General features: G+C 36.6%; 1 protein-coding gene across 2 annotated transcripts; it reads left to right on the top strand.

Moving 5' to 3' along the window:
- The first annotated feature begins 9,774 nt into the window (after positions 1 to 9,774).
- Positions 9,775 to 23,288, top strand: LOC122146633 (claudin-19-like). Of its 2 annotated transcripts, none has more exons than XM_042766788.1 (5): positions 9,775 to 10,449; positions 15,788 to 15,952; positions 16,463 to 16,547; positions 18,174 to 18,320; positions 22,370 to 23,288. In XM_042766788.1, exons 1-5 carry the CDS (start codon positions 10,227 to 10,229, stop codon positions 22,416 to 22,418), a joined length of 669 nt encoding a protein of 222 aa, XP_042622722.1. In that variant the 5' UTR covers positions 9,775 to 10,226; the 3' UTR covers positions 22,419 to 23,288. The 2 variants fall into 2 exon arrangements, with proteins under 2 accessions (XP_042622722.1, XP_042622723.1); XM_042766789.1 differs by having other exon boundaries at positions 9,776 to 10,449; positions 21,916 to 23,288.
- Positions 23,289 to 24,817: the final 1,529 nt, after the last annotated feature.

Genomic DNA, 24,817 nt, shown 5'->3' with positions numbered 1-24,817 from the left:
CACTGCGCTTAATGTCAAAACCAGGTTTCATAATAAGGTCATCTGCAGAGAACTGCTTCTTCCTGTAAAGAGATGAGTAAAAGGGAAAGAAACAGCCAATTCCAAGAAGTCAGTGATGTGTTCTTTGAGAGAAGTGTCAGTTGAGGCTAAATAGGCACAGTTTCTCTTGTTTTCTCTCTATTCACAGAAGAAACGTTAGATGAAAGTGAGGAGGTTGAAAGTATCCATTAGTAGTTTCCACGGAGACAGACTCAGCACGTCTCTCTCAGGGCAGGATTTAGCCGGACACAGCAGGACTCGTCCTGACTAAATTAATTCCAACTTTACAGCTTAAAAAGGTGGCCGAAAAACAGCAGGCTAACAGGACCTGACATGGAATCAGCCAAAGTTTCCATTAGGCTAGAGCAACAGGACAAAAGTTACTGACACAAATTTGATCCTTTTCATTATAATCAAAACACTTTACTACTATTTCAGTCAGAGTGTTAATCAGTTAATGCAGTGGATCTAAACACATTGGCAAGCTTTAATGAGTTATTTGAATCAATGAAAATTTTAACTTTTTAGTCTTTTTAATCTTTGCCATGTCCTGCTTGATAATCTCTCATGTAATGAAAAATATCTATGCAAGTTCTGAAAATAAAAACATGTGACTAAATAAATGTCAGTGGTGTTCATGCATATCTAACTATACGCCCCCCCCCCCCCCCAATAATCTGTAGGTTTTCTTTATCAAACATAGAATCATGTTTGACATAGAAAGACTGTATGACTGGGACATTTTAAGGTCATTTTGTAAACTCACTACCCTGACAGCTCTCATTCACTAGAATCATAAATACTCAAAAAAGTCTCATCTCTTTAACCAAGTTACTTAAAATCTTAACCAAATCTTGTGTAAACAGAGACAGAGGGTGGCGTTGTTGGTATATTTTGATGGATGGCTGAATGATGACTTCAGTGGTTACTGCAATGAACTGTTGTCTTATTTCCCCTAAGACTTGGATCATTCCGGTGCCGGGCTGGGACAGGCCCCAAGTCAGTGCGATTGTGCTTGGGGGAACCATGAAGCTCATCCTTACTGGCCGGAGGAGGGAATGGCTTGTCTTCACGTGGTAGAAGGTGAAGATCTACGAGAGAACGGTGAAGAGAACTTCATGGTGTCTTTGAGATTGTATTCGGAAATTGGCTGGAAATTAATTTGCAAAATGGTAATTTAGGTAAAGCAAAAAGGTTCAGTCTATATAGTCTAAACAGACTTCAGTCTATATTATCTCTGATTTTCCATGCAAAACAAGGGTTCTAAAATGGGATTTTCACAGAGATGTCATAGAGGCAGCATTTTGGTTCCCCAAAGAGCAGTTCTTTTGTTCAGAAGAACATTTTTTTCTTCTTAGTTTGAGGGGAAAAAAGTGAAATTAAAAGTTTCCATTGATGTTAAAGGTTCTTAACACTTTGCCAGCCACCTCCAGCATTTTTGATCTTCCCAAAATTTTTGATGGCCCCTAAAATATTCTGTGGTATGAATATCTGAACATGCAGTATGTCAAAAGAAAGAACAGAGCCTCTGCTTTTAAACAAAACCGGTCTTATTCTAGCATTTTTTTTTTTTTAATTATTAACACTTGAATGTGGGTGAGTTTCATAAAAAAAAAAAAAAAAAAAAAAAAAAAGAAATTACATTTTGAACAAAAAGCTGAGAAAATGGCATTTTTGCCAAAGTCAACATCCGGATCGGATTCAGAACGATGATCAAAACAGATGGATTACTGTAGATTGCTTCCATCAACACCCACAAAGCTTCACAGTCCTTCACAAGTTCCTAGGTTGGCAATTCATTCGGTAATGGTGGATTTGATTTATATGTTGCTGAATGTTTTATGAAACCATTATTTTACATATGCAACTGCTTAAAAATTATTATTTTTTCTTCTTCACCGGGTTTTGATCCAGACATTCTGTACTTTTTCTAAATATGTGTAATAGCGCCTCCTATCGTATAACAGTAAAAACATGCAAAGCCAGAAAAATTGCATCAATTGTGGGGAAGGAGTTAATGGAAACATTAAGAGTACTGAATTAGCAATTTCTTGTGGGTCTTTGCTGGTTGCAGATCTGTCAAATAAAGATGTTGGGTTGTCATGGATACAACAGGTCACAGCAAGGTCTAGCATTACTTGTCCTGAGTTAGAGGCAGAAATAAAGGAGAAAAGAAATTCTGCCACCGTATTAGATATTGCTCGGACAGTATTCTGTTTTCTCTGGGCGGCAGAATGCCCTTATACTCTTTCAAATCACTAAAGACCTGAGGGCCGCCACATAATGGTGGATTAGCCCAACACATTCCCCTTCTAATCCCCTATTTTCAAGTCCCCGCGTCCAACTTAGCTGCTCTGCCCTGGGGCTTGGACCCATTTGAGGGCATGTTGATGTTGGCTACTCTCTCTCTCCCTCCAGCCCAGGTGGAGACTCTCAAGCAGAACTTTCTATAGGCACCACTCCAGCCTGATGTTTTTCTGTGGGTCAGGTGGAAGAAGCAATTCAGGGGCCGCGGGCAACAAAGAGCCCATCTGGACCTAGATAAGTGCATAGCCAAATAAGAGGGACTCCTGTTGTTCTTGTTCCTTTCTAGACGTCGCTGCTGTTGAGTGGACACTGATGTCTTGAGAAGCAGGCTCAACACGAACCCTCCAAATGTACATTATGGAAGGGGGACGTAAGAAAAGATCCCTCTATCCGAGTCTAATGAATGCAAGAGGCTTCCTTGGCTGTATGCGTACAATAAAAGCAAAAGAAGGAAGAGTGGGCGACGACAATGGAAAAAGCAATTATGGGAATGGGTAATAGGGCTCGGGCCACAAAAGTCGGTCCTTTCCCATGTCGGAGTGCATGGCGCAGGTCCCCGTCCTCTGGGAGGTCTCTTCCATGCATTGGGAACACTCTGGTCTCGTTAGCTGGAATATGATTTGGTATCTTTGATCACGTCAGCTGACTTTTAAGCTCAGCTTAGTGTTGTAAGGGTCTGGAAAAAGAGGAGTAGAAAAACGGACAGGATCTCACCACTTTCTTTAATGCAACGACAGATTTCGTGCTCGGCGTAGGTTGACGGCAAATCTGGAATGGGGTCATACAGCCACATATGGGTTTCAGAACGATGATGAGAGGAGGCGCTGTCACATGAGACAGCCTCTTTGATCATGTTTAAAACTCTCCTTCCTCTTTTCAATATCTCTGTTAAAGCTTCAACGACAGTTGTTTCCACTGCAGCAGTTCCCATTTACCCATTTTGTCCCCCCAACATCATAGAGCACTTGATTTTGGCCAATAAATACTCTTAGTACCACTTTTGTCCTTTTGAAATATACTGACAGCTCAGTGCCCAAATGTATTGTTTCAGCTCAAGACATCTAGGATATTGCATATTGTTTTCCTCTGTGTCCAATATTAGATTTTCAAATTAGATTGCATGGCAAGATTCCCACCCTTCTAACCACACGTACATAACATCGGGTTGATAACTCCCTAATTTGTTTAGATCATCAACCTTGTTAACCACTTTCCTGCGTAGAAGACACTGAGTCATGTGATTTAGACTGTTTGTACAAAATGAAACAACTTTTTTGTTATATTCAACATTTTCTGGAGTCAATACTAGCTGCAGAAAGTCAGAGCTGGTCTGAACATTTTGGGAAGCCAGTGCTGAAAAACTTCACAGAAATATGATTTTTATTTTAATTTTTTTAATTTTTGATTTAGACTATGGTTCCATCCAGTCAGAGCATATCAAACATATTGGTTATTTTGAGCTGATTTTAGAACACATATTGTATTCATTTGTCATGCATCTCCTAGCAATGAGGCGAATGTTTCTGTGTGAGTTTGTTGTATTCAGAATCACTTAATTGTTTAGTGTATGACACTACACGTATGTGAAGTCTATGAAAAATCTGTTTATATTTTTAAAAGTTGTGTAGTGTATTCCAGCTTCTCTTTTCATTTCATTCTGAATATGCTTTTACAGTCCTTGTTGGTATTCAGATCAAATAAGCCCCAGCCACAAAGCATGCTGGGTAACTTGAGTATCTATGTCTACATATCTGACAAGTTAAAGTTTGATTTAACTTTTTGATAGGTGATGGCTAATTTAGACACTGTATTGTAACCGATAGCAGTGTAAATTTGACCATATTTGGCAATGCATTAAATTGGCAGTTAACTGTAATATTGTACTTTGTTTGGCATTTCAACCTGAATGCAACACAACAAACATATCATTCTACATGCGTACTGTTGCAGTATAACATGAATCCTGTAATCATTTGTGAACCTCTTCTCTAATTTACTCCATTTTGCCATAACTGCAAGTAACTTTCTCTTTTTACTCAAGTTTGCTGTCTACAGAGGTGAAAAGAACCTTTGAATGTCTCATCGCTAATTAGCCAGCAGTGAACTTGACCAGATGGTCTTTTCAATGGTCAAAGTTTCCCAGATAGCTCCTAAGCCGCTGAAGTTTGGGCATGTGAAGGAGGGGGACTTTCACTACAATCCACTTCAGTTTCACCACAGTTTTTTGTCTCCTCTACCTCCATCTGTATCCATACTGCTTTATACGTTTAACTAAGTATGTAAATGTTGAATGAAATTGTAGTTACAATTTTCTCAGTTTACTAAATCTCTCAATATATCACCATACAGCGATGATTGTGTCTGAATCTGAAATCGGAAAGGTTTTTGGAGAAGAGAAGCAACAGAACAGAACTTACCTGTCATAATGTAGTGTGAAAGAAGTTGGTGTTGTACTCCATTTAACTGCCATATTTGAATGTTCCTATTATAAGCAGTGAAATATTCTTGAAAAGCTGCCTCAAAGTGCTCAATGGCTGGAGCTCCTTGAACATCTTGCCTTGTAAATATTCATTCTGAAAAGCCATAGAGACAGTACATTATATTCCAGCATTACAAAAAATAAATAAATAAATAAATAAAAAAAATAAAAATAACCCTTGCTAGCATATGTGTATGGGCCATGGATTGCAATGGCTGAGAACGATGATGGGAAACAAATCAGCAACATGCCATTAGACTAAATTAACATTTATTTTCCTTTTAATTACAGTGGGTATAGAAAATAATCACCCCTTTTAAAATAATCACATTTTGTTGCTTTGCAGCTTGAAACGAAGACGGACAGTTTTTGTTTTATCCAGCTGTATTTACTCAGTGCAACTTATAACATCCAAGTAAAAAAACAACAACAACAGAATCACCGAGTTGGAAAAAGGATCACCCCTTGTGTCAGCATTTTGTTGAACCACCTTTTGCTTTAATCACAGCCTTTAGTCTGTTGGGATTTGTTTCTACTTACTTTGCACATCTAGACTTTGCAATATTTGCTCACTCTACTTTGCAGAACTGCTCAAGTTCAGTTATATTTGATGGTGACATTTTGTGGACTGCAGTCTTCAAGTCATTCTGCAGATTTTCAGTGGGATTTAAGTCTGGGCTTTGACGAGGCCATGCAAGGACATTCAACTTTTTCTCCTTCAACTACTATGTGCTCAGTTTTGCTGTGTGCTTTGGGTCATTGTCATGTTGGAAGGTAAACCTTCTTCCCATCGACAACTTTCTGGAGGAAGCCAGCAGATTTTCCTTTAGAATTTGACGGTATTTTACCCCATCCATGTTTCCATCTATCCTGACAAGTGCTTCAGTCCCTGCTGCAGAGAAACACCCCCATAACAGGATATTACCACCTCTGTGCTTTACTGCAGGAATGCTGTTATTTGGATGGTGAGCTGTATTGGATTTCTGCAAGACATATTGTTTGGTGTTGAGGCCAGATAATAAAATTTTAGTCTCATCTGCCTCAGAATCTTCAAGGTTTTTGGCAAAGCTCAGTAATGACTGCATGTGACCTTTCTTGAGGAGTGGCTTTTTTCTTGCAACCCTCCCATACAAGCCACATATGTGGAGAGTTTTTGATATTGTTGTCACATGCGCACAATGACCACTCACTGTCATAAATCAGTCCTGCAGCTGCTTCAGAGTTGCTGTAGGTCTCTTGGTCACCTCTCTCTGACCAGTTTCCTCCCGGCTCTTTTATTCAGTTTGGAGCGACGTCCTGATCCAAGGAGGGTCTGTGTTGTACCGAATACCTTACACTTCTTCATAATTGACTTCACTGTGCTTTTAGGCATTAATAAAACATTTGAAATGTTTTTGTATCCATCTCCTTACTTTTGCCTGTCCACAACTTTATCCCGGAGATCTTTTGACAGTGCCTTGCCACCAACAGTTGATTGTTTGCTTCAGTTGCATTACCAAGGACTGAAATGCTCCAGGAAAGCTATTTTCATGCTGAGCTAATCAAAATGACCACAGCTGACCACAGTTGAAAGTCAAATTGATTTGTGTGCCATTGAGAAGGTGATTAGCCTCATCTGAGTGAGTTTACAAGTCATTTTTAGGAGGGGGGTGATTTTCCAACACATTGATCCTGTTTTTTTATGTTATTTTATTTTTTTATATCTTTCACTTGGATGTTATGAGTAAAAATAGCTGGATAAAACAAAAACTGTGTCCGTCTTCATTTCAGGCTGCAAAGCAACAAAATGTGATTATTTTAAAGGTTTTAAAGATTATTTTCTAAACCCACAATAAGTACGCAAAATAAGGCCTGCTTTGAATGCACACAGCTAAAATAATTTTTAGGCATGTTTTTCTTTCTAAAAATACCCAAATCTTTTGGAAACAACGCTTAATTTTTCCCCACTATAGGAATAAATGCTGGTAACTATCCTGGAAACCAGGATTTGCTTTCCCCCCACATTAAAGCATGTCCCCAGTAAAATAAATGTTTTCAACATTATCTAAAATGTGTCATATGACTTACATAACCAATCAATCATTAGACAGCAAAGGGGGCATGCAATAGTTTGCATAGCCTACAGTTTGGTTCATACATTTGTGAAATAGACCAGGACCAAGAGTGAAAATAAAATCAAATAAAATAATAAAATAAAATGCTATTTGACACACCAATGTTTCCAATGTGGGAAACAGGTTGTCTTTCATAGTCTATGCAAATTAAAATAACATTATTCACATTGATACAATATGAAGCAAGCATGTAGTTCATTTACTCTTTCTATCTGTCTATTTATCTCCAGCGGTGACTGCTGTAAATGTTGGATCTGTCTTGTTACCCTAGTGGGTTTTGTACAGGCGCATACAAGCATGATTACATGGTATTTTAATCCATGCAGAGAGATGGGCTGATGAGCTGTTTATAAAAGGGTTTGTCTGAGCTACATAGTTCAGTGAGACCCACTCAAATGTAAACAGCAACCCTGGGGTGATCAGTGCATGGGGTGGGGGTTGGGATTATGAATTCATCTTTGTGCATGTGTGTGACTTGTATTGAAGGATGGGTTTGTGGATAAATGGAAAGAAGGAATGGATCGGCCAGTCTTGTGGTCTCTGAAAAAAAGGTTTATTGCGATCTAGATAATTAACCCCTCTCCTTGTAATAACACAAATCCCAGGGGCCCCCGAGTGAGTATTCGACCCCTGTGTCGGGATGGACCGTGGGGGCTAATCCTGTTTCGAGATGATGCTTCAAAGAAAAACCTAATGAGACGTTTTGGAAAACACAGAACTGCCCCACTTCTCTGAGGTCAATGAAATAATGACTTGTTTTTCATAAGTCCTTGCTCACAGCCCTTGTGTAAAAGTTCTTAGACGCCAGATTAATTATCTAATTTAAAATGGTCCAAAAGTTGATTGCAGTTTGAGGTCTGGAGATAATTTTTGTGGTGTTTTGTTGTTGTAGCTGTAGCTCTATGCTTGCCAAATATGCTGAACAGTGCATTGTGTTCTGTCTTTTTCCTCTATGTACTTTATTAGTTGTGGTGTTTGATGAGGCAAGCATTACTATTGCTATTGCTCATATGTAGTGTTAGGAATTTGAAAGAAACCACTAAACTCAAGTATTAAGCTTTGCTGCGTAACTCATCCCACACCATTTATGCTACAGACATGAAATATATCTCAAATCATGTGACCCGTTGAGGAGAAGTGTTCTGTTAAATTGATCCACGACTTGGGCCAGTCAGCAATCTGTAAATATAGTTTTGAGAAAATTACAATTATAAATCAGTGCAACATGATGCATTAAGATGTTTTAGTTCTCTCAACTAAATCTTTAAATAACTGTCCTAAGCAACACTACATTACCAATAGTTTGTTCACTATAAATGCAAAATCTCTTATTTAGTCAATAAATAAATTCTTACAAATTTCTTCTTCAGCAAATTTTCAATCAGTACCAAGAAACTTTACTCTGCAAGTTTTGCTTTTAAAAGAGAAATAATCTTGCAAACCAAAAATACTTGGTTTGTAGTTTTATATGGTTGCACAATTAACCTGCAAACCTCAATAATAAACAATACATTGACAATAAACCAATGTAAAGAATGTAAAAAATTAAGTCAAATGAAATGTATTTATATAATACTTTTCACATTGTGAGATATAAACTCACAATTGCGAGAAAAAAGTCTGAATTGTGCAAAAAAGTCAGAACTGCAAGAAAAAGAATTTTGAGATATAAAGCAATTACATTTTCTTTTACAATCACACTTTACTTTAAGGTCCATTTTTTCCTATTAAAAACAAATTAATTATGACTTTTGCCTCAATAAACTCCTAATGTGCTGCTTTATTAAGTAAGGTAGTTGTTAAGTTCAGGATAAGGCAGATTTAGGGGTGAAGAATATGGTCATGCAGAATATGTGCTTTATAAGTGCTAATAAACCTCTAATAGGCATGCTAATAGGCAACTAATTAAAAGTGAGAATTGGTACCTATACTAAAGTGTTACCTCTTTTTCTTTTTCTTTTTTTTAATCAATGGAACATGCTACCATACTAACCTGTAATTAATCAGCAAAATTGTTCAATAAGAAATGGTTTCTTCAGTCAACTGTGCTAGTTGGCATTTGGGGGAATACAGTAACAGTATCTGAAAATAAAATGCAATTGTTTTTTCATAGTGCGGAAGACCTTAGCAACAGCATATCAGTGCCTATAGGATCATGCTGACATGGTTGCATTGGCAAGTCACTCGTATTTTCTTCACACACACACACACACACAAAAAAAAAAAAAAAAAAAAAAAATCTAGTTTCAGTGTCTACTTTTGTCACAATTTGTGCAATTGCACTGAGATCAGACCCAAAAGGCGCCTCCATTATATGCAGCAAGACCTGCTGTGTGTTTAATCACCGAGCGGTTCCCATGGAGATCCTCGGAGCTGTCACAGGCCAACCCCTAAATCTCCACCAGAAGCAAGAGTTTTTGTGTGCGGGTGACACTTCCTTTCAAACAAGCACAGTTTAAACGCTGATTTATGCGCCTCTGTAGTGCTTCACAAGGGTCAATACAGCAACACATTCAACTGGGGAAAACAACTTCACCTAACAGATGCCGCATTTCTGACACAGGAGCAATAACTTTAATCCACATATGACTTTGAAGATTTGAAGACACTTGCTCACTTCAGAATCTTATGCAATTAGGGCTTTGTGGCGTATCACACGTCCCACTTTTGCGGGTTGACTCCACAAGTGACATCTGGGCTTAATAAGTCCCTCCTGCACTTTTTTCAGTAGGCGTTTCTCTTCACTAAACCACCAATCAGAGAGTAATAATCGGCCTGGCACTCCACCCCCCATTGCATTCACTCCATCAAGGCTTTTTTTTTTGTCTGTAAAGTATTCTCCGTCCTTTTCTCCCCTTATTCCCGCTGCTCTGCCTCCTGAGCACCATCCAGACACACTGGTGTGTGACAAGAACAGCTATGAAGACAGTAAAGCAGCACTCAACCACATTGTGACGGCAACCCGAACACTGTTTTCACAGCCTCCAGAAGTGGGGTACCTTCAGAGAAGAGACTTGAGGGACTCAGTTTTAGACAAAATCAAGGGATATCACAGGAAGCCTACAAATGAGAGATACTGAAGCGAACGAGAGCTACAAAGGGATACAGCAAGTGACCGAAGAGTTGGCGAGAATCAGACAGACTTTGACTGCTCATCTCGACTCGTTCAATTCACTCTGAGCGAGGTGGATTTCTTTGCACATTCTTAAGGGAATTGCAGGTGGCTGAAGAACTTCACTGAACTCAGTCTAATTCTACACTAAAACAAAAGTTTAAAAAGGACAATAATGGCCAACTCTGGGTTTCAGCTTCTGGGCTATTTTCTCGCTCTGGGTGGATGGATTGGCATCATCTCCACTACGGTGCTGCCTCAATGGAAGCAGTCCTCGTACGCAGGGGATGCCATCATTATGGCCGTGGGCTTGTATGAAGGCCTGTGGATGTCCTGTGCATCTCAGAGCACGGGACAGGTGCAGTGCAAGATCTTTGACTCCTTGCTCTCTCTGGATGGTAAGTATATATAAGTATATATCTCCATGTATGAACAAAAACATTCTTCAAAATATCTTATTTTGTGTCCCATTGAAGAATAAAGTCAGTCATATAGATTTGCAATGACATAGCTATAATTTTGACAAAAAAAAATAAAGCTTCCAAAAGGTTTTTTTTTTTTTTTTTTTTTTTTGCAGTGATGCCACTGAAGAACCATTTGGGTTCCCCAAAGAACCATTCAGTGATCAGATCTAAGAAAAAAAAAAAAAAATAATAAAAAAAAATAATATTAATAAATTCTTAGTGTAAATAACATTTGTTATAATCTAAAGAATATTTTTCCACTATAGAGAACCTTTTGTGCAACTGAAAGATTACATGGATGTTAAAGGTGCTTCATGGAACCATTGATGCCAACCTTTATTTTTAAGAGTATGAAAAATATGTTGAAGCTTGATATATAACACAAATTAAAAAACCTTTATATGAAATAATTAAATCAAGATTCTTTGGCTAGAGGAGGTTGGTGGCAGAAAAGCACAATCAACAGAGCTGCTGTGTGCACATTTAATCAACTCATTTAATCGATCAAATTAAAATATGTGCGTTTTGACATATTATAATGAAAGCCTTATGTGACACTAACCTCACTGAGGCGCTGACTCTACCAGACTGTTGAAATGCCATGGAATGCAATTACATGGCGATGAATCAACATTTAGCGCCACTGTCATTGTCAATTTTGTGGTGACTTGTTACGTCTAATCAGAATCAGTCACTTCTCGTCTATTTCTGGGACGGTCCCAGGAAAAAGACGTCTCTAAAAATCAATTATGAATGGTGGCTGATGATTGCCCGTTTGGGAGGATTACATTTTTTTTTTTTCATGACAAATAGCATCACATCCACATCTGTTTGTGATTTGTGGTTAAATATTACAACATTGCAGGCAATGACAAAACAGATCAGTTCTGAAGAGTTATGAGACCCTTCCAAACAACAATAACAGAAAATGTAACATAAATGTTTGCCATCTTATATTCTGCATCACTGCTTAAATAGCAGCGTATTGTCCTGAAGTGATGAATGGCAGTTGTGTTGAGAAGAAAAGGCCAGTGTTTAGGCAAACACCAAAGAAATGTTCAGAATGCACATCCCCACACAACACACAGGTCGTCCTTATCGCTCTTTAGAAGAGATTATATGCAAACAAACATTTGCCGACATCTAAGATGACTACATTTGTTGTTACAGATTTTATCTGACTGACTGATAAAGTAAAGTTTCCAAATGGAACCAAAATGTTCTGACAGCATGATGGTCTCATCCACTGGTGCTTTAAAGAACCCTAAAACCAATCTGTCGAACTGAAGAACAGACAATCTACAAGTATACTGCAACATTAAGAGCTTTTTTTAATCTCCAAAGAACCATACAGTCACCTCAAGAACCTTGTGAAGCCAAAAATGGTTCTTTATGAAGGAGAATGTTTTCTGCTGAACATAAAATGCTACAAAGAACTATTAAAGAACATCTTATTACTTTGAAGAGTGCCATTAATCATAGTTATAATTGTTGTAGGCTTTGTTAAAGTGCCAAAGAAAACACCACAGCAATGTTGTCTAAAATATTAAGTGTTATGGCCACTGCTTCATCAAAGAAAAACTTTCCACATAAGATCGGACAGACAACATTCATCTAAAGAATTTTCACAACCATTTTCTGCTCAATTACTGTTAGGTTTTGTGGAATATCATTTGGCTTTCATAGCATTTCTATCACAGACATCCACCGCTCGTACACAAAGGCTGCACACAGTACTGTATTACTGGTGGTGGAATCTGTAACCCTCAGCCCACAAAGGGTGACGGGACCATCTGATTCCACTGTCCCCCCTCCTCCCAGCCTTAGGTCATCTGGTTGGATAGTGACTGCAATGTTCTGGCTTCTGTACGTACAGACAGCCTCCCACAAACTTACATTGTTTGCCCTTTTCAGCAGAAGTTCTAGTGGCTCTATTTTCTTGAATAACTGTTATTATGTGCTGACAACTAAACACAGTGTTTAGGATAAAACAACATCTCCATGAAGCACACTTAAGCTACAATAATTCAAAGTTAGAAAACTTGCATGCAACGTGCCCAAAGAAATACTGCATGCAATGCAGACAAAAATTATAGTGTTCTGGTGTGTCAGTCTAAAAAAGAAAGTACAAAACATGAGCACAAAAAAAAGAAAAAAAAAGAGAAGGAATAACTGAGCTGGGTTTTAATCTGTAAATAAATAAATAAATAAATAAATAAATTTCCTTGTATGTATGTACAGTGGGGAAAATATTTATCTGATCCCCTGCTATTTTTTTTTAAGTGTGCCCACTTACAAAGAAATTAAGGATCTGTAATTTTAATGGTAGGTTTATTTTAACAGATAGAGACAGAATATCAACCTAAACATCCAGAAAAAACACATTGTATAAAGGTTAGAATTTGATTCGCATTTCAGTGAGTAAAATAAGTATTTGATCCTCTACCAACCAGCAAGAATTCTGGCTCCCACAGATTGGTTATGTGCCCATGTGGAACACAGATTAGTGCTGCCACTTTAAGAAGTTACTCCTAATGTCAGCTCGTTAGGTGTATAAGACCCCTGTCCACAAAATCTGTATCTTCCATTCCAACCTCTCCCACCACCATGGGCAAGACCAAAGAGCTTTCAAAGGATGTCAGAGACGAGATTTTAGATCTGTACAAGGCTTGAGTGGGCTACAAGACCATCAGCAAGAAGCTTGGTGAGAAGGAGACAACTGTTGGTGCGATTATTCGGAAATGGAAAAAAATACAAAACAACCATCAATCAGCCTCGGTCTGGAGCTCTGTGCAAGATCTTGCCTCATAGGGTAAGGATGGTCATAAGAAAGGTGAGGGATCAGCCTCGAATCTTAAGGCAGTTGGGACAACAGTCACAAGCAAAACATTGGTAACACACTACGCTGCAATGGACTGAAATCCTGCAGTGCCCGCAAGGTCCCCCTGCTCAAGAAGGCACATGTACAGGCCCGTTTAAAGTTTGCCAAAGAACATCTAAATGATTCAGAGAAGGCTTGGGAGAAGTGCTGTGGTCCGATGAGACCAAAATTGAGCTCTTTGCCATTAACTCGACTCGCCGTGTTTGGAGGGAGAGAAATGCTGACTATGACCCCAAGAACACCATCCCTACAGTCAAGCACAGAGGTGGAAACATTATGCTTTGGTACTGTTTTTCTGCTGTGGGTACAGGATGACTTCACTGCATTGAGGGGCAAATGGATGGGGCCATGTACTGTAAAATCTTAGACGAAAACCTCCTTCCCTCAACGAGAAGAATGAAGATGGGTCATGGATGGGTCTTCCAGCATGACAGTGACCCGAAACATACCGCCAAGGCTACAAAGGAAGCTCAAGAAGAAGCACATTAAGGTCATGGAGTGGCCTAGCCAGTCTCCAGACCTCAATCCTATTGAAAATCTGTGGAGGGAGCTGGAACTTCAAATTGCCAATCCCTCATCAGATGTGTGCAAACCTGGTGACCAACTACAAAAAACGTCTTACCTCTTTGTTTCTGCCCTAAGTACTAAGTCATGTTTTGCTTGGGGAGCAAATACTTATTTCACTCACTGAAATGCAAATCAATTTCTAACCTTGATATAATGTTTTTTTTTTTTGTTGTTGTTGATATTCTGTCTCTATACATTAAAATAAACCTAGCATAGAAATTACAGACCATTCATTTCTTTGTAAGTGGGAAAACTTACAAAATCAGCAGGGGATCACAGTAAGTGAAATGTATTCTATTGCTGTAAATGGTTTTAATGAAACACATTAACAGACTCTCAGCTTTCACTGTTGGTTCATTTAAACCTATTAGTTAAGGCTGATTTTGAAAAGTAAACACATTCACCCAGAAAGAATGATCTATAATGCAAGCAGACAGGCAGAAAAATATAAGAAATGGAAACTAAATTTATGCAAACAATGGTTATGTGCTAATAAATTGAACTAGACTTTCTCACTTTTGGTTCTTTGTTCTAAATATTATATCTGCATGGCTAAGAACACCGAACAGGGGCGTCAAAAATTATTATGACGTCATAAATAAGTGATTTGTGTGAGGAACACATTGAGAGATGTTTTCAATGATGTGTGAAGCAGCCCACAAAGGCAAACAATAGACAATGGCCGAGCCTCACATGCAGCTTCTCTTGAAGCATGTTCTCCGCCATTGTGCATGCGCTTGCCCTCCTTTCGTCTGTGCCAGGCACTGCCAACTTTGGCACTGGACAAGGGATTGTGGGAGGACCCTCCACCCTTCACCCGGAGTCCGTCATTCAATCCTGACCTTGAGATCACAGTGTTACTCCACATAACGCTCTTCTTACAAATCAAGAAATGAAGCAAAACAAGGATGAGAGACCAGAAAATAAGACCTCTCCTATAAATCACTAAAATCCTGCTTCAAAGGTTGTCTCTTCACACATAAATCAAACAACAAAAGTCGTGTGATAATCTCTCCTCAGTTCTTGACTTCTTTGAGATGCTGGTATACTTATTTTATGGCTTCGATTCATGTTTGATGCAACACTTTGTCTGCAGAGGTGATTCCCATTATATGGTCATCTGAACTCTTCTTTTGAGGAGATGTGCATAACAATGCATGGACAGTTCAAAAGGATTGGTGGTCTGCCTCTATTGTGTGATTCTGAGTTGAAGTTGAAGTCATTATCCATGTTGAACTGGAATGTTAGCATGTAGCTGTCACACAAAAGCAGAGACACAGGCATTAAAAACAATCCTCCTTTGTAGGAAAGCCACAGTAATCCCCTCTGTGTGAAACATGTAAAAATGTCACTCCTACAGCATTATGCATGAACTGAACACCATGTGGGTTATCTGTGGAATTTTAATGTAGCGGATCAGCTAGAAATCACCACCAAACATAGCTCAAAATAGACAAGAAAACAGTGCTAAAATAAATACTAAATGATCATATTAGAATGAATTCTGAAGGATTATGTGACACTGAAATAATGGCAGATGAAAATTCAGCTTTGCCTCACAGTAATAAATTACATTTTAAAGCATACTAAAATACAAAACTGTATTTTTACTGTGTTTTTCTGTATTGTTGATCAAATAAATGCAGCCTTGATGAGATGAGAAACTTCTTAACACACACACACACACACACACACACACACACACACACACACACACACACACACACAATGGATTAACACAATGGATCTGGGAATTACTCGGAATGAATATTCCTTAATTTTGAGTTCCCACTTAAACTCTCTGCTGTTGTGTGTTTTTTCCAGTCCACATTCAGACATGTCGAGCTCTGATGGTGATCTCAGTGCTAATGGGATTCATTGCTATCATTGTGAGTGTGGTCGGGATGAAATGCACAAAGGTTGGTGACAACAACCCATCCACCAAGAGCAAGATCGCCATCTCTGGTGGGAGTCTATTCCTGCTCTCAGGTGAGACTCCAACCCCACGCTAAACACGCTGCATTTTTATGTAGGTTTGGTGAGAATATGTAAAATTGTGTTTTCTAATTAAAACATGACCATTTCTTTTTGTAATGGTCAAATACACTGGATTGGTTTGAGATGATCATACCAGTAAGCTTACTAAGAAATGTGGAGCGAAAATGTAAACAAAGTCATTAATACTATCTACACAAGTGTTACTGTGCTAAGAATGAGTAAATTGTGCTATCTAGGTCACTGTCGCACATACCTCAGTCCAGTAAATCATTTAGTGTAATTTAGTTTTGGAGAATACATTGACATTCCTCCATTAGCCTCCACATTCTTGAGGTCTGTTTGGGTCCTCGGACGCCATATCACTTCTGACCCATCTGACATTCAAGAGTAAAAAGGAAGTGGCTATTTTGGTCACTTTAGCACTTTCTGCAAAGGCTGAAAGTAAACAAACAGATATGGACTCAATGAAAGTGCTAAGACTGTGATTTCTATCATGTCTAGGTTTGTGTACGCTGGTGGCTGTGTCCTGGTACGCCACACAGGTCTCCTACCATTTCTTCGACCCAAATACACCAATTAACGCCAGGTAGGACCATTAATAGGTTTGAAAATTATGAGGGGAACTTTTTTTTTTTTTTTTTATCAGTTAAACATGTCATTCTCAATAATTATGAACCAATCAAATGTCACTGGTAAAAACGGGTAGTAAAATGAAATAAAAAATTAATAAAAATAAAATATAAAATTATATAAAAAGTCATATAAAACATATGTATAATGTAAAATACATATAAATATACACACATCATTTATAAATGATTAATGTACTATATGAGTACATACATTTAATTTAATATATAATAAAATAAATGAAATATTCAATTTATTTTTTTTATTTTAGCCTACACTGCAAAAATGATTTTCCGAAGTTGTTAATAAAACATTATTGAAGAACTTTTTACAAGAAAATACAATTTAAGTATTTCTACTTTAATTTAATGTGTTAGTTGCTGTTTCTTTGCAATTATTATTGAAATTTACATGCAATTTCTGAGTAAAATCCTGTTTCAAATTTTTTAAAACACAACAATGTATTATAATGTATTTTATACACTTTGAAGCTGTCTAAATATGGATTTTGCACTGCCAAAAATGGTATACGGTAATACTATAATTTATTTACACAATAAATTAGAAAAAAAATATATAAAAACTACTAATTTAGGGCTTTTGATTTAACACATAAATTTATAAAAAAAATAATGTGTTCAAATTATTAATGCATTTGAAGGAATAGTTTTGTCACGGGCTGTCCAGTATAAAGCACACAACGAAAGAGTAGAGTCCATGAAAGTAATTTTAATAAATCCACAGGGAGAACAGAACAGCCGCAGAGGCACAAAACAATAGCAGACGAGGAACTGAGGAAAACACAGGGTTTAAATACATGGGGAAGGTATTCAGGAAGAACTGAAACGGGTGTGGAGTAATTGGTAACTTAGGAAACAAACTAGTGGAGGGATAACTATGACAAAGGAAACAGAACTAAATATACACATGACAAGTTGACCCAAAAATGAAAATTTCCTGATTATTTACTCACCCCCAGGACATCCAAGATAGATGAGTTTCTTCAGCTGAGGAGAAATTAAGGTCTTTGGAGAAAAACATTTCAGCATTGTTCTCCATTTAATGCAAGTGGCTCATCGCAGACCTTTTTTGATGGTCCAAAATCCATATTTAGGCAGCTTCAAAGTAATTCACATGACCCCAACAGAATATATCTATATATATATATATATATATATATATATATATATATATATATTATATATATATATATATAGTATATATATATATTTTTTTTTTTTTTTTTTTTTTTGTATTATATTTTTTTTTTACTTTTTAACTACAAACGCTAACCCTGGTTCAGCTTGGTTTAGTTAGTGGTTAAGTAATTTCTCAGTCAAATTTTATGATTAGAAAATTATTAATTAAATTAATTAATCAGCACATCATGTAATTAATTAAAAAAATTTAATTAAAAATGTTAATAATTCTAATATATATATATATATATATATATATATATATATATTTATATATATAATTATTGTATATTTTTGTAAATAAGAGATGAGAGTCACCTGATTACATAATCTTTTGTTATTAAAACAAAGTTAAACAAAGGCGGGGCTTCTCTGTCTTTCAGGTATGAGTTTGGCCCCGCCCTGTTTGTTGGGTGGGCGGCTGCCATCTTGATGATGTTGGGCGGCTCATTCCTCTGCTGCTCCTGCGTTAATGAGGAAAGAAGAGGACAGCAGTTCTACCGGCAATCTCAACCCTCTACAGCCAGGGAGTATGTGTAAATCCAAAAATAAATGAATAAATAACAGCACAGCAAGAAAAGGAGAAACTGTAAATGTAAAGAGCAGCGGGTACAAGAGACAGAGCTCTTCCCACCATGAGCACACTTTCTCACTCACAGTGACCGCTTTATCAAGGTCCAAAACACAAACTAAGCTATCACATGGACATATATTCACATTGTGTAGGCCTGCGGTCAAGGAGGATTGTGTACTTTTTTCAGAGATACTGTATAAGAATGAATCTTGCTATCATTTCATTTTCACGAACAATGTGGAAATTATGTACTTTATTGACATGTACGGTTTTCCCAACATACCTTAATAAGCTTTTTAATTAAAGGTGCAGTATGTAATTTTGACAACTAGTGGTTTAAATGGATACTAAATTTAATGAATGAAATGCACATTTCAAAGTTGTGAAACTGGTGAAGCATTGATTTTTCGGAGAAACAATTATGTGAACTTAGCATGTTTTCTAAATATTTGCAAACATGTTATGGTATTTTATGCTTTTTGTACAGTCAAAAAATTACATACAGCCAATGCTATCTCACAGCCAATTTGTATGTATTTTACACGTTGGCTAATTCGTATGACCTTTTGTACTATTTCTGTGATCGTTAAGTTTAGGGGCGGGGTTAGGTGTGGTCCTTCATATGAATTCCTACAAATTTTCCACCTTGTAAAATATGTATGATTTTTTACAAATCATATGAATTCGTATGAGTGAGGTCATACAAATTTGTACGAATTAGCCACTTTGTCAAATATGTACGATATTGCTGTGAGATCCGGTTGATACAGCACCTTTAAGGAAATCCTAATTTTGCCAAAAAAGAGATTTTACAAAAAAATTTGAAGCTGAAATTCATTAGAAGTCACAATTTACACTGGACTTTTTTTTTTTTTTTTTTTTTTTTTTTACAAGGTTTCAGGGAAAACTTCCATGTACACTCAAACTGTTTTTATGTAAAATGAATGGAAATATATTCTGGGAACAAAGTCTAACTAATATAAAAGATTTCAGTCTTTATTTTGCCTTTTAACAAACTAAAAGGCAAATAAATTCAAAAGAGAAATAAATAAAAGGATTCAATCTGGGATACAGTGGCTATGTTCGGACTAGCATACTACTCTTAAAGCCCAGAGTTCAAAACAAAGTTCTTTTTTGTTCTTTGTTTAGGGGTAAAACAAATTTGAAATACATGAGCAGCGGTATACTGTTATCGAACATCCCGACGTTGCCCACTCTGATGAAAGCGACATTTATATGATTGTGTAAATATGTGCTGCACCTTTTTCTCTATGTAACAATATAAACACAACAAAAATTGAAAGAAAAGCAAGCATTTTTTTTTTTATATAAAAAAAACATAGCAACATGGGTATGCTTGCCCGAGCTCTGCAAATTAGCACTCCCGTGAAGTTACGTCAAGTGTATTTACATGGCACTTTATTCAATATATAGCTTAAAAGCAAGCAGCAGCATTAAACCTGAAAAGGGATGTCAGTGTTTAATTTCATCAAAAGCAAAACTTCATTTGCTACTATAAAGCGGTTCCCCACTGTGTTCAGTTTTTACCCATGGACATCTCACCTCAAAGGACTCGACAGACGAAATTATCTCAGAGAAGAGTTCCACGTGAAAGAAGGTGAAGCCTCAGTGCTCACCTCTTGTGACGTAATCGTCATTGACCACTGGTAGTACGAAGGTGTTTTGCAGCCGGAACAAACTTTTCCGGAAAGTTTGCTTAAGCAAGCCGTTTCGAACTCCCTAAACGAACACAAAATGAATTTCGTTTCGGACGGATTTTGTTCGAAATGATGTCACATGAGCTCGTTCTTCGATTTCGCTTGAAGTATATCGGGGCCTTTATGATATATGCAATAGCCTATATAATATGTGTACTGTGAAAAGTATGCATAGAATACATTGATTATCTACAACATTTGGGAAATCCCACAATGCAATGGGCTTTAGAGAATATTTAACTTATTTCTTTACTCATTATTTAATCAGACACAAATAGAAAACACTTTTTTGTATAAAATAAGATAAAAAAATAACCATTCAAGTGATAATGTATAATGCATTCTGTTGTACATACATTTTTTTTAATTAGTAAGCATTATACTGTATATACAGTACAGATTCATCAAGTAGTATTTCAATCCGAACATAGCCTATAGGCTAGATAGAAACGTGCCATGACTGTTCTGATTGGCTGCTCTGTTCTGCATGGTGGGAGCTCTGTTTGCTAGCTATGTGTGTTCCTGACAGCCATGGTCACACTGACACCACATTTAGGAGACCAGGAGTCATGACAGTTCCACCGTCCACTGAAGTACAGGAAATTCCACTAGAACGAAAGGACATCATTTACAACAATTGAGTTCCAGTGCTCCAGTGTGGGAACTAGGAATTAGCTGACTTGAGTCAAAAATGTCCAGCGCAAGCTGTAAACATGCTATTTAGATAAAGCACTTTCGAGGGAAAGTCCAACGCTGGTTTTAGTCAAATGACAAGTTAGTGGATGCATGGCACAGCGCTTTACCAGCACGTATTCACCTTAAATTGCAACAAGTATAACCTTTTTTCTTTGAATGTGTGAGACTTCAGATTCACAAGGAAACCCATTTCCACCACTGAATAAAAAATGGTAATTGCGAGTTTACATCTTGCAGTTCTGACTTTTTCCCCCTGAATTGCATGATATAAACTCGCAAATGTGAGATATTAAGTCAGAATTGTGAGTTATAAACTTACAATTCTGACTGTTTTTCCTTGCAATTGCAAGTTCATATCTAGCAATTCTTACTTTTTTCTTGCAATTTTGACTATATACTATGATAACAAAATTGCACCAGTTTGTAATATCAATCAGCATAACAGACTGCTTTTGGACAGGTAAAATAACTAGAAGTGAATGACAATTCGAAGCTTTGGCAATGTTTTATTGTTTACATTCATGATGACAAAGCAATTTTAACTTTTTTGAATTTGACACCAAAAGCATTGCACTTTTAAGTTACAAATGGCTGGGCCTGTTCTTATGTTAAAAATAAGGTGGATAGAACTGGTTAAGTTGGACGAGTATGCAAATAGGATACTGGAATAACATGCATAACCACTTAGTGAATCCCACATCATTTTAGATTCAGATTGTCTATAATGGGGCCATTTAAAAAAAAAGAAAAAACCCTGTAAAAATCATTTTGAACTGGTGGACAGTAAAAGTTTTGTCTCCTTTCTCCAAAACCAATGAGGTGTTAGTTTTTGGACCTGGTAAAAGTTAATATTCCTTAACTAACAGAAACTTCACTGTGCATGCAAATGACATGTAACCTCAGACTCATCTTTCTTTCAAATATTCCTTCTGAGATCTTAAGTTGTTGGCATATAAAACAAGAATTCTGTTCATTTTCCACCATCCATTTTTCCGTGTTAACAAACAGCACACATCTATGTGGTTCCACATAACGTATTAACACCCAGTGCACCGAGTGTCTCTTGTCAATTGTCTCTATCCCAGGTTCCTCTAATGCTGTTCTTCTCTGACTGTCTTCTTCTCTTCTCTAATTCAGGGATGAGTTGTTGAGTGAGACTAGTTTCCCTGACTGACCAACCCTCCCTGCCTTTATTCGAGGACTGTCCGAGCTCCACTCTCTGTATCTGTGTCCCTCACTCCCACCTAGAATCCAAATTTGGACTCTTGTCTTTATGACTGGACAAATGTCCCTTCTACACCCTATATACAGTACTTAAAATCTATCTGCCTTCTATTTTTCAACATCTGATCAATAAACATGTTTGAAAAACTGTCACCCCATATCTGTTGTGTGCGTGCTCCCCAAAACTTTAGAACCCTCTATGTTTGTGACCCCATAAACCGTCTTTGTAAATATGTATAATTGTAGTATGTATGTGAAAATACCCTACAAAGCATGGACTGTTTCACTGCAATACATCTGAAACGATGGATCTGCTTTCTGTTTTCTTTGTAACTCAAACATGTTTTGTTTTTCTTTTAAATTGCAGAGCAAATGTTAAAAGTTCTCCACCAGAGAAAGGGGAGCAGTACTTGTAGTTTGGGACAGGGCGACTTCGTGGGTCACAAGCTGTTAGATTTTGGCAACAGACAAGACACTCTCTTTCGGTAAAAAAAGTGAAGAACTCCGGTAAAAACTAATGCTAGATTTAGAAAGGCAGCTGAAATGTTTCCCTGTAATACAGACAATGCAGAGGTTCATTGAGCCAAGCAATGTATTTCCAAACTACATGAATTTGTACTGTAGTATAAAACAAATGTCAGAAATTTGTTGAGGAGTGAGCCACCACAGCATTATCGCAACATGTGTGACAAATATGTCATTTTTGTCACAGTTGGAGTTTGTTATTCTTGCCGAAAAACTATATCACTCATCTGGAGAGCATTGATTCAGGGTACATTATAATGCATTTAAATAATTATGCAAATCTTCAACATGTGCAGTGTAATATACTTTGCTATAACTGTGTTTTGACTCACAAATGTCTTTTAGTTTGCTAATAGTCTTCTACCTTGGCGTATGTGAGATGGATCTTTTACCCGTGGTAAAATCAATTGTTCGTTTCTTTTTTTGTTCATAAAATGTATAGTACATAAACTTGGAGGGGTTTGTCGCTGTTGATTTAGCTTCAAAAAACACCCACATGCGACAGATACAGTTAAATCTCTTGGAAACTCTCTAGTGCACTTATGATTTGTCTTGGTGAATTGTATTCAGCCTGCATTGAAAGGCACTGTTTATCACAAATAATGTCTTTAAAGTGTTCGTGGAGTCTGTAGGTTGTCATTAGAAATTTTTTAGTTCATGTTCCACCAATTATGTTACCTAATATTCAATTATGTATCATCTCATATGATGTATCAAGCTTTCTGTTTATCTGTTTTAAAATAAAATAAACTATACAAAGATATATTTTCGTGTGTGTCAGTTGGGGAATGTGCTGTTTGCTTCTTGTCACGTGACTAATGTAAGTCACATGACTTAGCCAAATGCTTTTTTGACCAAGACAAAAAAATAAAAAATTGACCACTCTTCTTTATCTGTTTACAAACAGAAAAAGAATTATAAAGCCAAATGATTTTATATAACTCAACAACGATATGGTAAGCTAAATGATTCTAAACTAAGCGAGCTAAATGAAGTTTAGGGGAAAAGCGCAACACACCTGGAGAAATGTTATTCATTATTATTTCCGTTCATCTCAGTGGCATATGTTTGGATGGCGCAGGATTCTTTGGACCTTGATGATGCTATTTTTTGCTACATGGGAACAGCTGTTAGTAGTTAGTCATGTGACTAATCACTAATCACTAATCACTCCACATAATATTATATATATATATATATATATATATATATATATATATATATATATATATATATATATATATATATATATATATATATATATATTCCCTTTGGTAAAAGCCCTAAAATAAGTTAATAAATAATGCAAAAACAACTATTATAATGAAAAATAACTACTAAACAAATAACACTAAATATAAAATTTTTTATCTTTATTAATTATATATAATACACTATAATAATATAATACACTACAAAATGATATAAAGTATAAACATTATATGGTAATATGGTAAAAGCCCTCAAATAATTTAATAATGCAAAAATGAACAAATTAATAAATATACTATAAACATCTACTTTAATGAAATTTCACATTATATATACACACACACATATTGTACAATGACATACAGTAGCCTATAGCTATTATGTATATAAACTTTATTGTTATTTAATTAAAATATGTAATAAAATGATATAGACTATAGATATTATAATAGATATTATTATATCAGGACCAATATTTAATAAGTATAATAATTTTTAAGTTTTATAATAAGTTTTTAAGATCATTAAGATCATTATATTACACTAATTCAATTTTTTATGCATGTTTCATATTGAAATTTCAAATATTCCTTGAGTATGATTTTCTTGCTTTGCATCATTTTCCAATCTTGTCTTCAAAAGTCCCTGTTCATTCTCTATTTTCATATTAATAAAAAAAGAAAAAAATCAAACTCGCTGACTTCAGTTCATCAATTAAATGGGGCATGTAAAACCAAATTAACAATTAGACCAGCTCAAACCGAGTCCAGCCAGATGATAAATCAGACCTGAGAATGTCTGTCTCACCCCCATCTCAGTATCTCACCATGATTCAAACCTGTTTTTTACAGCTGGATGATCTTTTCCTCATGAATGCCGTGCTTGACCGAGCGTCTGGACCCCTGATGGTGCTCAATTTGAGAAAAAGATAGACTGTCTGTTTTCTTTGGACTGACTTGGTCTGGTTTAAAGTCATTAAAGTAATCTTTCCGACTGGTGTTTGGATGAGGGGTGAAACAGTCTATGCTTTTGCCAGTCTCATTTATGATCGTGTCATGCTAGAGTCATATGGTTGTTT

Source organism: Cyprinus carpio, chromosome A11, assembly GCF_018340385.1.
Source record: "Cyprinus carpio isolate SPL01 chromosome A11, ASM1834038v1, whole genome shotgun sequence".
Taxonomy (NCBI): domain Eukaryota; kingdom Metazoa; phylum Chordata; class Actinopteri; order Cypriniformes; family Cyprinidae; genus Cyprinus; species Cyprinus carpio.
The sequence above is the reverse complement of the archived record's forward strand: the minus strand, read 5'-3'. Positions and strand labels throughout refer to the sequence as shown.